General features: G+C 47.0%; 2 protein-coding genes across 2 annotated transcripts; one reads left to right on the top strand and one right to left on the bottom strand.

Annotated features, from left to right (window-relative positions):
• Positions 1-177: 177 nt before the first annotated feature.
• On the bottom strand, positions 178-3,200 carry LAJ45_10400 (uncharacterized protein; the record flags this gene model as incomplete). The annotated part of the gene is made up of 6 exons (XM_046119925.1): positions 178-2,399; positions 2,455-2,475; positions 2,526-2,646; positions 2,716-2,805; positions 2,861-2,980; positions 3,087-3,200. 6 exons carry the CDS (start codon positions 3,198-3,200, stop codon positions 178-180), a joined length of 2,688 nt encoding a protein of 895 aa, XP_045966903.1.
• Positions 3,201-12,550: 9,350 nt separating this feature from the next.
• Positions 12,551-12,935, top strand: LAJ45_10399 (uncharacterized protein; the record flags this gene model as incomplete). The annotated part of the gene is made up of 2 exons (XM_046119924.1): positions 12,551-12,599; positions 12,694-12,935. 2 exons carry the CDS (start codon positions 12,551-12,553, stop codon positions 12,933-12,935), a joined length of 291 nt encoding a protein of 96 aa, XP_045966902.1.
• Between the last annotated feature and the right edge of the window lie 824 nt (positions 12,936-13,759).

Raw genomic sequence — 13,759 nt, 5'->3', positions numbered from 1 at the left:
GTAATAATAGTTGTAACTCATGTCCATCATGAAAATCATAGTACAGCATGTCGCTCTTTGGAGGAGGAAGAAAAAAGGAAAGAAGGGGAAATGAGTAGGATAAAACAAGTATGATAATGCATAACGGATGCGATTGAAAAGGCATCAGCAAAGCGCTCTGAGCCCGCAGTTTTCTATCTATTCGTCACCATTGTCAATGATCAACATTGGCCCGCCACCCGCACCTTGGCCTGGTGCACCCCCAATAACTGCCCCTACTCTCCTTCCGTTACCTTGCAAGGTATTGGAGCCTATCCTTCCTACGGTGACAAGCGGTGCTGGCGCAGAGCTTCCGCCACCGTTTGTCGTACTTGATGATAGATTCCTCCTGCTGCTCCTTCTTCCTAAGCCGTTGGCTGACTCGGCCGCCTCTTGTCTTTGTCGTAGCATTGCCTCTCCTCGCGCACGAATATCCGCTGTTGTCAATGGAGTGCCTCTCCTACCTCTTGATGCCGCAGCGGTCAAGATTGGTGGCCTAGCGCCCTGGTGCCGTCCATGGGCCGCTGCCGTACTTGTAACTCCTTGAAGCTGCGCTGGCTGTGAGATATTAGGTGTAGTTGTAGCACTGCCTAGACGAGGACCCGAGCGGCTTGTGGTCCCTCGGAGCTGTTGTCTTGAATTCCTAGTGCGCATGCGACTGGCTTGCGGGGAGGCTCCGATTGTAATCGGAACAGGTCTTGGTGACTGTAAAGGCGTTTGACTGCTAGGACCACCTTCGCTTCCTGCACGTGCTTCAGCGCCTAGGCGTGGGCTTTGTATTTGCGAATTACTGGGTGCGGGACTGTTTGGTACTGGACTGTTTGATGCCAAACTTGAACTAATACCCTGAAACATTGGTGAAAATGGCGGAGGCGGGGAGCCCTGTCCCATTGCTTGCACAGGTGTTAGTTCCCTCGTTGATTCTCTTGATTCCCGTGCAGATTCCCTTGTAGATCTTGTGGCCCTAGACGATGACCCGCCAGTGTAATTTCTCTGCACTGGTGTTGCGCTCCTGGCAGGGCTAACGCTCGGGTTCATAGAACCTAAACTTTCCAATCGGCCTTCGGTCATTGCCTGACTGTGTTGTTGGAACATATTTAAGAACGCCGGGACAATCTCTCTTTGTCTTCGGCTAGACCAGTTGCGGGAGCTACTCGTTTCACCGCGGCGATAGTTACTCATACTACCGGCGGCCTGTAATCGTCTTCGCCTTGTCGTGGGAGCATCAGAGTCGCTCTCACTATCATCCTCTATAGCGTGAGGGCGGCTGCTTCTAGTTCTGTTCCTCACAGCCCTTTGACTACTGGGAATTCTCCTTCTTTGCTCGTTCCCACCCATCCTCACATCGCCATCCTGGTCTTCACTTTCATCATCATCCCCATCATCTTCCTCATCCTCTTCCGGAACACTGAAAACACTACCAGAGCCAGTGTTATGACTGGCAACATTTGTGTGGGTTCCTCCGCCGGATGACGGACTCACAAACGAGTCATCTTCGTTTTCGCTAGCTGTGTAATCCAAAGGTGTATATCCCATATTGTGTCCTAGTGTCTCCAAATCATCATCATCATTATCACTAGGCAATGCGATGGGCCCGCGCCGTTGGCTATAGTCACGTCGCGGGTGTATTAAAGATGCTTCTGAGACTGAGGATTCATTGTCCTCCTCTTCGTCATCGATAACAGTCCTCCTTGCATTTCTTCGAGTGGGTGCTATGATTGCTGGAGATGAAGAAATGACCACAGGGCTGTTGCTAAAAATGTTGCGTGTCCCTGCCCCATTTCTTCCAGGTACTGGTCTCCCTCTTCGAACCTCGGGTGTGTCATGCTCTATAAAATCTGCTAAACTTCCTTCGTCTTCACTTGTTTCCGTATGATTAGTGGCCCTATGCCTCGCTCTCCGCCCGGCGTGGGGGACAACCCTAGGTGGTCTTTGAACATTTCTTGTTCCCTCATCGGTATCAGAGCCATCTTCGAGAATGATTGGTTCGTCTCTCCCACCAGTTGTTGATTCTGAGGAATCCCGCATTCTGTTTCTGTGGTCCTCCTCGTCCTCCTCCTCGTCGTCATCTTCCTCATCCTCATCTTCGTCGAAGTGACCTTGGAGGTGGTTGCGAGCAAACATGTGAATCGCATCGGCCGCATCCCAGTCAACTTCCTCCAATTCGTTCTCGTCACTTGATTCAAATAGTGGATGTCTTCTCTCGTGATCGGTGTCAGTCTCGGACCCAGAATCGTCTTCGTCATCATCTTCATCGTCATCATCCTCATCCTCATCCTCATCCTCATCCTCATCGTCATCATCCGAAAAATCCCCATAGCGAGACAAACGCCGAAATCTACCGCCACAGTGCTCGCACCTACGATTCCGATATCCATCCTCTATCTCCCAGTTACATCTTGGGCATCTTGACACCCCATCCTCTGGGTCACGTACTACTCTTGGGTCTTTCTTTTTCTGTTTGAACAACCCGCGGAACAGCCCACCCCCAGCTAATCCCCCCTCACTAGCTTTATCTCTTTCAACTGCTTTGAGGGCCTCTTGCTGCTGTTTTCGTAACTCTAAGCCACTCCCATTAGGCGATGTAAGTTCGGCACGCAACACAAATACTTCGATCATATCTTTAATCTATGGACAAAGTCATGGTGAGCAGGTTTGAAAATCGATTGATTGCGGAGCATCAGGAATTTCACGAACCAGGTAAGCTGGCGCCGGCTGGACTTTGACAACACTTCGGCATTCGGGGCAAGTCATTTTATGGGCCTGGCCTAACCAGTCTAGCACGCACTACTTGGCCATCAGCTATGGTTCAAATCCAAGTATTGTTGAGGGTTTTACATACCGTGTAACAAAACACATGCCCACACTGAAGCGTGTACGGCTCAAAAAGCATCTCCAGGCAGATGACGCATGTGAGCGACTTCTGCAGCTTTTTCAAGTCGCAGTTAAGATCCTCAATCACCTATTTTTTTCACACTTAGTCACCCTCCCAGTGTTTCCCCCCGCAACGCCCATAAAAGCGTAGCAAACCCAGTCAAATAAGAGGCGAAGAATGCAGGTGTACGTACATCGTCTTTGTAATCCCGCTTGGGCGCTGTTTCGACTGAGATATCTTTCTTTGTAGCTGTGACATTGACATTCGATGCTGAGTTTGCAGCTTTGAAATCACTTTTAACACCCATATTTCCAGGGCTCCCGTGAGGTGACGAGGGGTAAAGGAGAGTCTCTATGCCAGTACCCTTCGGGTGATACTGAGTTCCGGAATTGTACTATTATTGAACGCGGCAGCGATATTTGAGAATGGTGCAAGTGGAGCTAATTCGAGCACCGGAGGAGCGTGCGATTAGCGAAAGTTGTATTTATCAATACTGTTGAAGGAGGGGCAGCTGATAAAGAGGAGAAGGAGGGAGGAGGGGTGAAGTGGGAACAATGGGGCCGAGAGTAACACGAGAGAGGGAAAGAAAAAAAACTACTGCAACGTGAGAAACAGATTGAGGAAAGATGGATATGTTGGGGTACAAGCCCACAACTCGGAATCAGGGTAGCAGCAGCAGGGGAAGATGTAATGTGATGTAGAGGTATGCACGGCGTAAAGTAGCTGGGGAAACAATTTGTAGGGATGGTGGGCGCTGGTGGCGTCAAAGCACCAGCGACAGACCGACACGCATGCTGCGACGTTGTTTAAAGCTGTCGGTCTGGTCTGTCGGTGCCTGATGACAGCCAACCGATAGCTAGGTGTAGCTATCGGTACTTCCCACACCATCCCACCATGTTCCTCTGGTTACCATACAACCAATGCCCTCAACCACTACCACAACCACACAGCAGATATATATCATGGCCCTTCACTACTGCTGCTACTCCGAATTCCTATCCTCACCTTTCCGTTTCTTCCATGAAACAGCCGTCTGACTGTATGACAGCGTGTTCGTCGAATCCTGGCCACAGAGGAAAGAGGAAGAAGGCTCGAGAAGGGGAAAACATAGCAAGCAGAATGATGGACCGACTTACTCGCGATATGCGCCAAATTCCAATACGACCTGAAAGTTTATACCGGGAGAGAGAGCAATGTTGCCTTGCTCGCGTCGAAGTAGAAGGGATATCTGGAAGTATTTACGTTGGGATGGGGAAGACGAGGAAGCTACTACACACTGTGCCGGTAGCTACAGGTTGCTGAAGAAAAAATCCGCACAAAGAAAGGAACAAAAGAATGGAAAGAAAGGAATGTTTGCTTTGCTTGCTGAACAGGGATGAAATGGATGAATCTTAATCAAAGGTTTTTGGTACTTTTACAAAACCGGCCCATGCAGGCTGGATTATATCATCCATCCACCCAGCCCTCTTGGCGGTGTGGGTGGGTGTGGCAGTTGCAATTGTGGCACTAACTAGCGCACTAACCCTCGCCCTGGTCTGCTTTTACCCTGTCATGATCCATCCTTCCTTTCCCCCTTAAGCTTCTTGTTTCGCTAATCCTACTACAACCCTAAAACATTCACAAATATCACTGCACACCCCTACCCAGCCTTATTTCCCCATTATTAGGGTGTGAAATTCCTCCAACTAACTAACTCACTCACACCAATCGCACACATACACAGCCCTAGGAAATTAACTAGGATCCAATTTAAACAAGAATCACATAATTTTGTTTCTCTCGCCCATGCCTGGATCTGCCGAATCATGTGTTACGGCTGCCGCCCTGCGCTACCTACTAAACAATCTCATCTAGAATCTGAAATGAGAACATCACTCCTCAGGTCTCGGTTCCTTCTCACCTTCTCTTCCCCGGTTCGCGGCTCGTTAATCGCTGCTGTTAAAATTGGAAATGGAACAAATATCAGCTACGACGTTACGTTACCGCCTTAGCTAGGCTTGTCTTTTGACGGCTTGGTGTCTTCAGCAACTTCCGCCACTTTCACCGGAGATTCAAAGGTCTGGAAGCGCGCCGTTTCGAGACCTGGCGGTAGTGGAGATTCGAGTGAAACTCAAACGTATTGCGTACATATCTAATTAACTACTACCACGATATATAAAAAAACGTTCATCTCCCGGAACTAAGGAAGCGAGACCTTTCATGTATCATCCCATCTCATCCCATCCCATCCCCATCCCCATCCCATTCCGACTCCTGATCTGCGGCACATATAAAAAAAACCCCCAAGGGGGAAACAATTCGTGCCGGAGCCCTGTGCCGTGAGATTCGTCCTCTTTAATATGCGATACAAGGATCTGGCTTCTTTTGGGAAACAAAAATTCAATTGCACTCTACGACGAAATCAAGGAAGGAACGAGGGAGAGAGGGTGTGGATTTGGAGGCAACCGAAGACCCCGGGGGTAACACGTGCCACTTGCTCGATCATGGTTTCACCAAAGTTCACATACCCACCCGGTTGGGCTATGAGGCAATGCCTTTTGAGTATATAAAATCCGGCACCGGAACGGTCTCTCGGCCCGAGGGTTGCTTAGCTGAGACCCCCTGATATGAGGACCGAGTGAGAGGTTGTGATTAGTCAGGCCAGTTACCGCGCCTACGCTGCGGTAATGGTAGGATTGGGCGTCAAGTACTTGATTTTTCCCAAAAATGGCTGCCTCTGGCCTCACCCCGCGCATTGGGCACCTAATTCCCGTCTGTGAATCATTGGTATTTTTGACGGCGCAAATATATATCCCTGTGGCTATATTTTCTTTTTTTTTCTTCCCGCGGCCGCGAGACTTAGTCTCTGAGTCAAGTGATCATTCATGAATGTTTCCGTCATATACAGTCACTCGATAGTTGCACACTACCACCTACAAACGTTGCGAAATGGTGGCAGGCGTGTACTGGTAACATTCAACGACCAATCTACTCCCTTCTCTTACTGTAAACCCACTCCAATCTCAAGCTTGGTACACAAGGAAGCCACTCCCACAAAAAGCGGCACCCCGACTTATCACCGGGCCGTGGTTCCTCATAGCTCTCTCAAGCAGCTGCACTTTCTACCCCAGAGATAACCCCTATCCCCTCATTTGTTTAAGCCCCCCTTCCCATTCCTTTTCAGCATACAGTGCGTACCCTCTACATCGTAACCTGCGCGCGCTAGCTGGTAGGTGGTGCGCACATACCACGTAAACCAGAAATAATGGGGTCGACAGCTCAACCAAATCTGTGTACTGCCTAAAAACCTATGGCCACATTCATACCTACTCTTTACGGCGGCAAGAGGGGTAAACACCTCGGAGTCATACCACTCAAGTGTCAGAGAGTATCTGGTTCAGTCCGGCACAACTAGTCCACACCTGTCTACACTCGCATATACAGACGGTGTTAGGAGGTGATCAATGACCCCGGGGTCTCCTAGCTTTCCCGACTCTCTGCTGCAGTACGAACCTTTTCCGGGAAGAGGGTTCGTACTCCAGCCCCTGTGCAGGCAGCTGAGGAGGAGTGACAAAGTAGCCTTGGCTTATAATTGGTCTTAAATATTGGTAATATGATGAGCCAAGTAAGGCCCGACCTGATACGATCTTTCTGAGATGTAGCCATCTTTTCACGGCCCGACTGTCATTGAACATTCCGTAGCTTCGTCGCTCCTACCTGTTATCGGCCTGTTATCAATCAATCAATCTCTTGGCGCTTGCAGTATATAAGCCTTCCGCTCAAACATAATTCAAAGCCACAAACACACATGAAAGAATAGCCTAGCAGTTAGCTCGCCTTCCGGACAGACACTAAGAAGTTGTACCTTGCCTTCGATTACAGAAAGTTCAAAGTTCAATCCAAGAGTAGGAGTAGTAGATATGGCTGGACCATCAATGCTGCTTTTTGTTCTTTTTGACCAACAGTCACGAGTTATTAGATATTGTCTCGCTCTCCCGATAATTCACTTGCTCTCCGAATTCACTTTCCCAATTTATAGAATATCATCCCGTTAAACTCAATAGCCAGTGCGCCATGCTCCAGAACATCCAAGTGTCCTTCACCTGGCCACTAGAACTACACAATACCGCGCGAAATTTATAAAAAAGAAATATCTACTTGTGGAAGGTGTCAGTGGCTCTATAGATATACTAGTAGTTTTACCGTGCACTGCTCGCTGGAATATCCAGATATGTTCGAAAATCCTTTTCTCAGAGGCGTTGGTAGACATCTGTATGGCTGAGCTTGGCATCATGACAAAGAGAGGTCTTCGCCGACATACAGGCAGAGTTGTTCTCTTCAGTGGGGTGAATGGGCTGTTCTCTTTCACTGCCGAGCTCATCTTAGAGCGTAGGCTTGCTCGCCGGTCAATTTAGGTAACGCAGTCCAAACATGGAGACCGCCGGCTCGGGGATTTGATCGGCGGGCATGCGCTTATGTGGTTTAATATACACCCGGGATTTAGACTTGGTGTACTACTCCATAGTATTGACTCAGCAAGCGGGAGGATCTGTCGCGAGGCGTGGGGCCGCATTATGTCGTTTATTTATACGTAGCTAGTATTAATTTAAGTGAAGTCGATTTAGTTATATTATTTCAAAGTCTGCAGTATAGCCCAAGCATCTCCAAGACTGCAATTCCGGTGGCGTTCGTGTGCACATGTACTTTACAAGTTAGGGGAAGCAATTTTCAAAAGCTAGTACATACGAGTGATACCCCATGATTCCATTCATACCGACCACCCCCGCGACAGAAATTTCTTGAAACCGGTATCTACATGTATTATGTTTAGCTTTTGTCCGAGCTGAGATCTCATGAATACGAGCACTTACACCATTATCTGGTCATACGTACATGTATTTGCAATTTAGTATTAAATGTATACGCCCGAACTTATAATATGCCTTGGTTAACTTTCCCCGTGGGTGGATGTACATGTATACGGATTCATAACAGTGCTACGTTCTACTTCCAGTGCAAGCAAGACTTACACAGACAGTACTAGTGCAATTTAGATGTTTAAACTTTACGAGGCTGTAACATCACAATCACGTGCAAGGCTGTATCATGATCGACTGTCTGTACAAGCTACAGCTAGGCGCAGCCGGCCGGCCTCCCAAGGCAAACCCGGCAGTCGATGATGATGCTCCGCAAATGTTACGCTATTTAAATATGTCTGTCTCAAGAATACCGGTTGTCTGTCACGTGCCTGAATACACACTGCAGCGAGCTAGCTGCAATGTCATCTTTTAGTTCACCAATGCATATGCTTTAATTAAATTTACCTATTCGAGTGGCGCACCTGATCGGTGTATGTGTAGGGGACTATGGGGACGCGTTTACAAAAGATACTTTCAAGAGCAGTTTTAGGACAGTTTAGAAGGTATGTTACTATCAAGAATATCAGGATGCTATAATCACGACAACAACCCCATACTCTGCTGCCGTATATCTTAGCCATCCTAGCTAAAATTCGTGTATACGTACGCATGTACACGTGGTATACCGCAAGTGCGAGCTACATGTAGTATATCCACCGATTTAAACTTTCACGAACCTTGGTGGCAGACAGCTACATGTAACCTCTAGATCTTGATAGACATTCTTCGGGGGGTGTACTACATGTACAATAGCGCTATAGCGCTGTGCTAGCTGACTCTCAGAGTAGTACGTGTATAACGATGACACGTTGTGGACCGATATGCACAGACGGGGATGTAGCTAGAGCCTCCATCTTACATGATATGTCTCATCTCGGCCTTCCATGTCATCTTGTCATCCCACTATATTTCTTCGATTGTGTGTCAGTAAATAACGTGTCTCATCTAATCTCGAGGCTATCATTACTGGAGCTGCTACTTTCCGTGAGAACCTGCTGCTTCAGAGTCCCAGGGATCGGATTTAAACTGTCAACTCAGAATCCGGTATTGTGGACGTCTCAAACCCCCCGGGGGGGGGGGGGGGGGGGGGCTCTTCTATGTCAGCCCCCCATATATCCGTTGTTTTGCAGTAGGATCGGTTTTGGGAGTTGTGTCGGTTGGTTGTCAAGAGCCTGCGTATAAGCTGGGACGATATAACTACATGTATACATGTATATATTATCAAAGAATCTTCTCTTGCCGCGATCTAGATAGCCAGCAGAAAGCTATATGTAGCTTATACCATCAACCCGAGAAGTCTAGGTAACAGATTGAATAGGTTAGCTGCCTAGTTGTTAAAACACGTTACAAAAGCTACGTGGTTGTAAGCGGTTAAGTATGTGTTAGTTTTGGAACCCTATATATATAAGTTAATTAATCTACGGTAGTCCAATCATCATTCTCATCTCCTTCATTCGAGCAATAGAGAAACAACCCCCCCCCCCCCCCCCCCGCGAGAGCATTTTAAACCTTAGATAGCTATAGAGCTCGAGAGGCTTCGATTACTTATAGCCTGAAAACGTTGCGGATTAAGCCTTGTTCTAGCAATATATATGGCTTTCATGAGTGAGTTTATTATAATATATATAGATCAGGCAGATCAGCTGAAAACAAATTCTATTTCTCAGTGATTTTATTACCACGATCGCAAATTAAACAGGTTAGTACGTTCGATTCTGGTAGTTCTTGCGGCCCCCGGTTTTTTTCTTAATAAGCTTCCTCAAACACTATGGAAGCGAGATTTGGAACAACGTTTTTTTTCTGGGCTGGGATCATGTCTGTCTAGACCTTTTCTACAGTCACTCACGGGGTGAAGGCGGATCCTGTCTGATGGCGGTCAGGAATTTGAGGCCAATAAAAGAGTTAGGTTTTGGACGCCAAGGGCAAATTACTGCAAACAGAACCATCAGACAGGATCCGCCGTCAGTAGGTGAGCGACTGTACTCTATTGCGATCAGCCGGTAAAAGGTTGCAATTGCATATTGACATTGAATTTGACCTCGAGTGACACAACATGATTCCAGGCAGGGTAACCCTTGTCCAAACCGACTTGAAACCGAAATCTGGCTAGCTCGCTCCCGTTTGATCCTTCCTTTGAAATATTTTTAGCACCAAAAAAAAAGCCAGACGTATGATGAAGGATCATGATTACCGCGTTACGCGTTCATGCTTGATTAGACTTTTTGGCTCGAATAGAATTTTACGTTTTATCTTTTGTCGAGCTGCAAGCTGGTTGACGTGCGCAACGGGCCGCGAAAATGAATAGAAACCTAACTAACGTCTCTTGACTTGGATCCGCAGGGGATGCCGGTTTCCCACCCCAATTTTTGGGCGTAACGCGTACGGGCAACATTCCGGTGGGCGAATCTTAAACAACATTAAAAGCTAGAGTACACTTATCTCTGGTCTTTAGGGGAGCTTTTGACTAATATAATATATCCCAATGATAGTACAAATCTTAAATCCCTCTAACTACCTGGCTGATCTGTCTGTCTTGGGGAATAGCAGCTGGTCTAAACGATAACTCATTCTCATGAAGTTTCGAAATTAAAACTCCAACAGTATGCGGTGATATAATCTCGACCAAATTCTCAACCATACACGGAAAAGGGTGCCATAGTATGCGTATGCCTGGCTGCTCTCTTCTTCTGTTGGAAAGAGACAATCAGGAGCTATCAAAATCCTTGAATCAAGCTTTATGCGCCTCTGACAGCTCTTTGGCTGCCGAGTCGCAGTGCTTTCAAAGGATATCTGTGCAGTCCCCTGTGAAACAGTTATCATCCGACCCTTGAAAACACATGCATCTTTCCTCCCACAGTGATCGTTGCATGATGCTGCAACGACCCCCATCATACACCCGCTGGTTGTTTTGATTATCTATTCAACGTCACACATTCGATATTCGGCGCACGCACAAGGCTGATATGAGTACTTGATCGTCGCGCGATTTTATTCGCGTAGACAAAGTACTCTACGTACGTTGTACAGAAACCCAACTCGGAATACATGCCGAGAAAGACCTGTAGTACGAGGACTACATGATGGCACTTACGCGGTTTTCTTTTATTGTGCAACACCAAATGAGAGAAAAAAATAGGGAAAAAGAAAGATTCCCTGCGTCAATCACCGAGAATAGTTTCCACATACAAGGCTTTTACAAGGCTTGCCCGCGGCCGTTATCACTGCCGACATCTGTCGAAAAACTGCCTTATATCATGTAACGATTCAAACGGGAGTTTTCTTTCTTCTAGAAGGCGTCTATAGAACCGATTCTTTGATTATCATTTCCCTTTTTATAACGGGACGGATGGACGGGATGGGTGACGGGTTGGTGGTAAGACAGATAAGGCAGTTTAATTCCGTATCTACCATCGGATCAGATTGATGTTGCGATATAGAAATTAGTTGATATCGAAAGTTCCATCTACATATCATCCGACAACTAGCTAGACAGGATACACTAGAAAGTTACCAAGGTAAAGGTTTCATCCGATTAATCGTATCGTATCTTGCATGCTTAGTGCAAATACCATAACATCGATGGATTCGATACACCTCCGGCCTATAGGCCGTTTGATCAAATCCCAAGTAAGGGTAAATATATTTATCCAAATGACATGACTGAGCTGCTACTATATATTTGATATTCTTGTTTTTTTGTACCGGGTTTGCACAGGTCCCCCGAGGGAAAGTGCTCAAGAATTCAAAATGAGCATATGGTTTAGTTTGATAGCGACATATGCATCTAGCAACTTCAAGTCTACTCTACCCTGACAACATTACTTTACAACCAGGATGTGGCACAGGGGGGAAGGCCAGTAGGTGGAGCGACAAATTCAATTACAGTGCGTCAGCCTCTCCTCCCTTCCTTCCTTTCACTGTCTAGCCTCACTTTCTTCTTCACGATAACGGGGATTTTGTTCGATGGCCATTACCTAATTTGTGGGGTTTATCGCCCCGACGCGGACGACGCGAGACTCGGTAAACGCTGGAATGGCATGGTATATGTATGTTTCGTTAGTAAATATGGGGAAGTGCGTGGGTGGCTCTGATCAAAGAGTGGGTAAACAAAATCTCACGATGGTAGATATTGATAGCTATGAAGGAAGCTCGCCATGAATCGGAAGTTTTATATTTACTTTTTTTCTCCCTTTCCTTTTTTGCAACTGGTGCCATGTTGGCGGTGGTTACTAACATGATCTTTGACAGGATCCCAACCCAAGATAACATACATGATAGGTGCTACCTCCAAATCGAATCGTGCCGGTCGATGGCAGCGGTATCACCCGACACACCTGCAAAACCGCAAACCCGAGAGCTTAAAAGTTCACCGGAGCCATGGCGCCAAGTTCAAATGCCGGTGTTTGGTAATCATCAACTAAGAAGGAAGCCTTTTATGTTAATTAACGGAATCGGGAGGGGCTTGGATACAACTAGAGTCTAGTTTGGTATGCACTACTTTTTTTTGGTTCGGCGATTTCATTGTGTCTGCATCCGGCGGAAAAATCTGAGGAATCTCTTGTCAACGGCGAGCTTATTCCCTTCACGATCCTAGGGCCTTCTTGGCCTGCAAGCCACCGCCCTAGCTAAGCATCAATTCTTCCAGAAGTTGGGAAGGCGTTTAAGGTTGATAGAATCCAAGATATGTGTACTGCCTAGGTATGTGACACCAAATTAAATGCAGAGAGTGCTCCTCCAAATAAACCTCTATGATACGATCATGGAGCAACCAATGATCCAGGAACCAGCGAAGAAAGGCCAAGCAAAACGTGGGGGAATCCGATGCTCCTTTATACATATGCAGTCCCCGTATTCGTGATATAAAAAAAGGGCTAACAGCGGGTCTCATCGGCTTCTCCATAGTTTCCCTCAAACAAGCAATGAAGTCCGTTCGGTGCCTCCGTTTCGTGGCTGCGGCGTCTGTCTGGCGAACGACTGCTGGTTGGTTGAGTTGTGTTGAGGGACGTTACACCACCACTGAGAAGTTTAAATTCCCAATGGCTCGAGCTCTTGGCTACTTATGGTGGTCCCTTCAAATAGTAACGGCGAGCGCCGATAAGCGGTTTTCATGCCATGCATTGCGGCAAATAATATTGGATTGGTGATGATCATGATCTTTAAGTTCCTCAGGTGTTCATGATATCAAATTAGGTTTTAGGGAGGCATGCAAAGAATGTTCCTAAATAAAAGTGCGTTACTTATTATAACGCTGGGTACAAAATGATAGCCTAGGTCTATGGCTATGCTAAGTATCTTGTACCGAATTTCCCCTATAACTACATGGACTTATTACAAGAAAGCTCTTGGTTTATATGCACCTAGGCCGAGTTAGAGGAGGTACCGTTGCTGTTAGGCAGTGTGGACTTTATTTGCTTCTTGCCGCAGCCCCTATGTAGAAAATGGAAAAAGCTCTCCTATGGCCACTAAGTCACGCCCGACCGAGGTATTAAAGTTTGATGACGGAATATGGCTTTTTCGTTACTTTTTCCTTTTCCCCTGGGGCCCAAGCAAAAGCTGGGGAAAGGAACGCCTGCGGCTGTAATTGAGCTTACTGGCATGTGATGATGTTTCAGTCCCTCATCCTCATATGTAAAAAGGTTTCATCCAACCAATAGGGCATTAATTTTCCGAGCGTCTGGAACATTAAAGCAGCGTGTTTAACATGAGGGTTGTCCGGGTGGTGGCGGTGTGTCGTCGCGAACCTCATGATGTATGCTGTATCGATCATCGATCCGCTCCCTTCGACGCAGACTTTAATATGATTATGATTATGGGCGGCGAATCCATGTCGGTCATGTCGATAACACCACACATTCCGAGGCCGCATATGAAGCTTGAATATGGAAGGTGCCCCGATATTGGCTGGCTGCTGCTGCTGTATGTATGTACCTACCTCTGCGAAGGTACGGTTAGTCTACGGGGAAATGGA

The sequence above is a fragment of the Morchella importuna genome (assembly GCF_003444635.1).
Source record: "Morchella importuna strain M04M26 chromosome Unknown Morimp01GS045, whole genome shotgun sequence".
Taxonomy (NCBI): domain Eukaryota; kingdom Fungi; phylum Ascomycota; class Pezizomycetes; order Pezizales; family Morchellaceae; genus Morchella; species Morchella importuna.
Note: the sequence above shows the minus strand (reverse complement) of the source record. Positions and strands in the feature narration are given on the sequence as shown.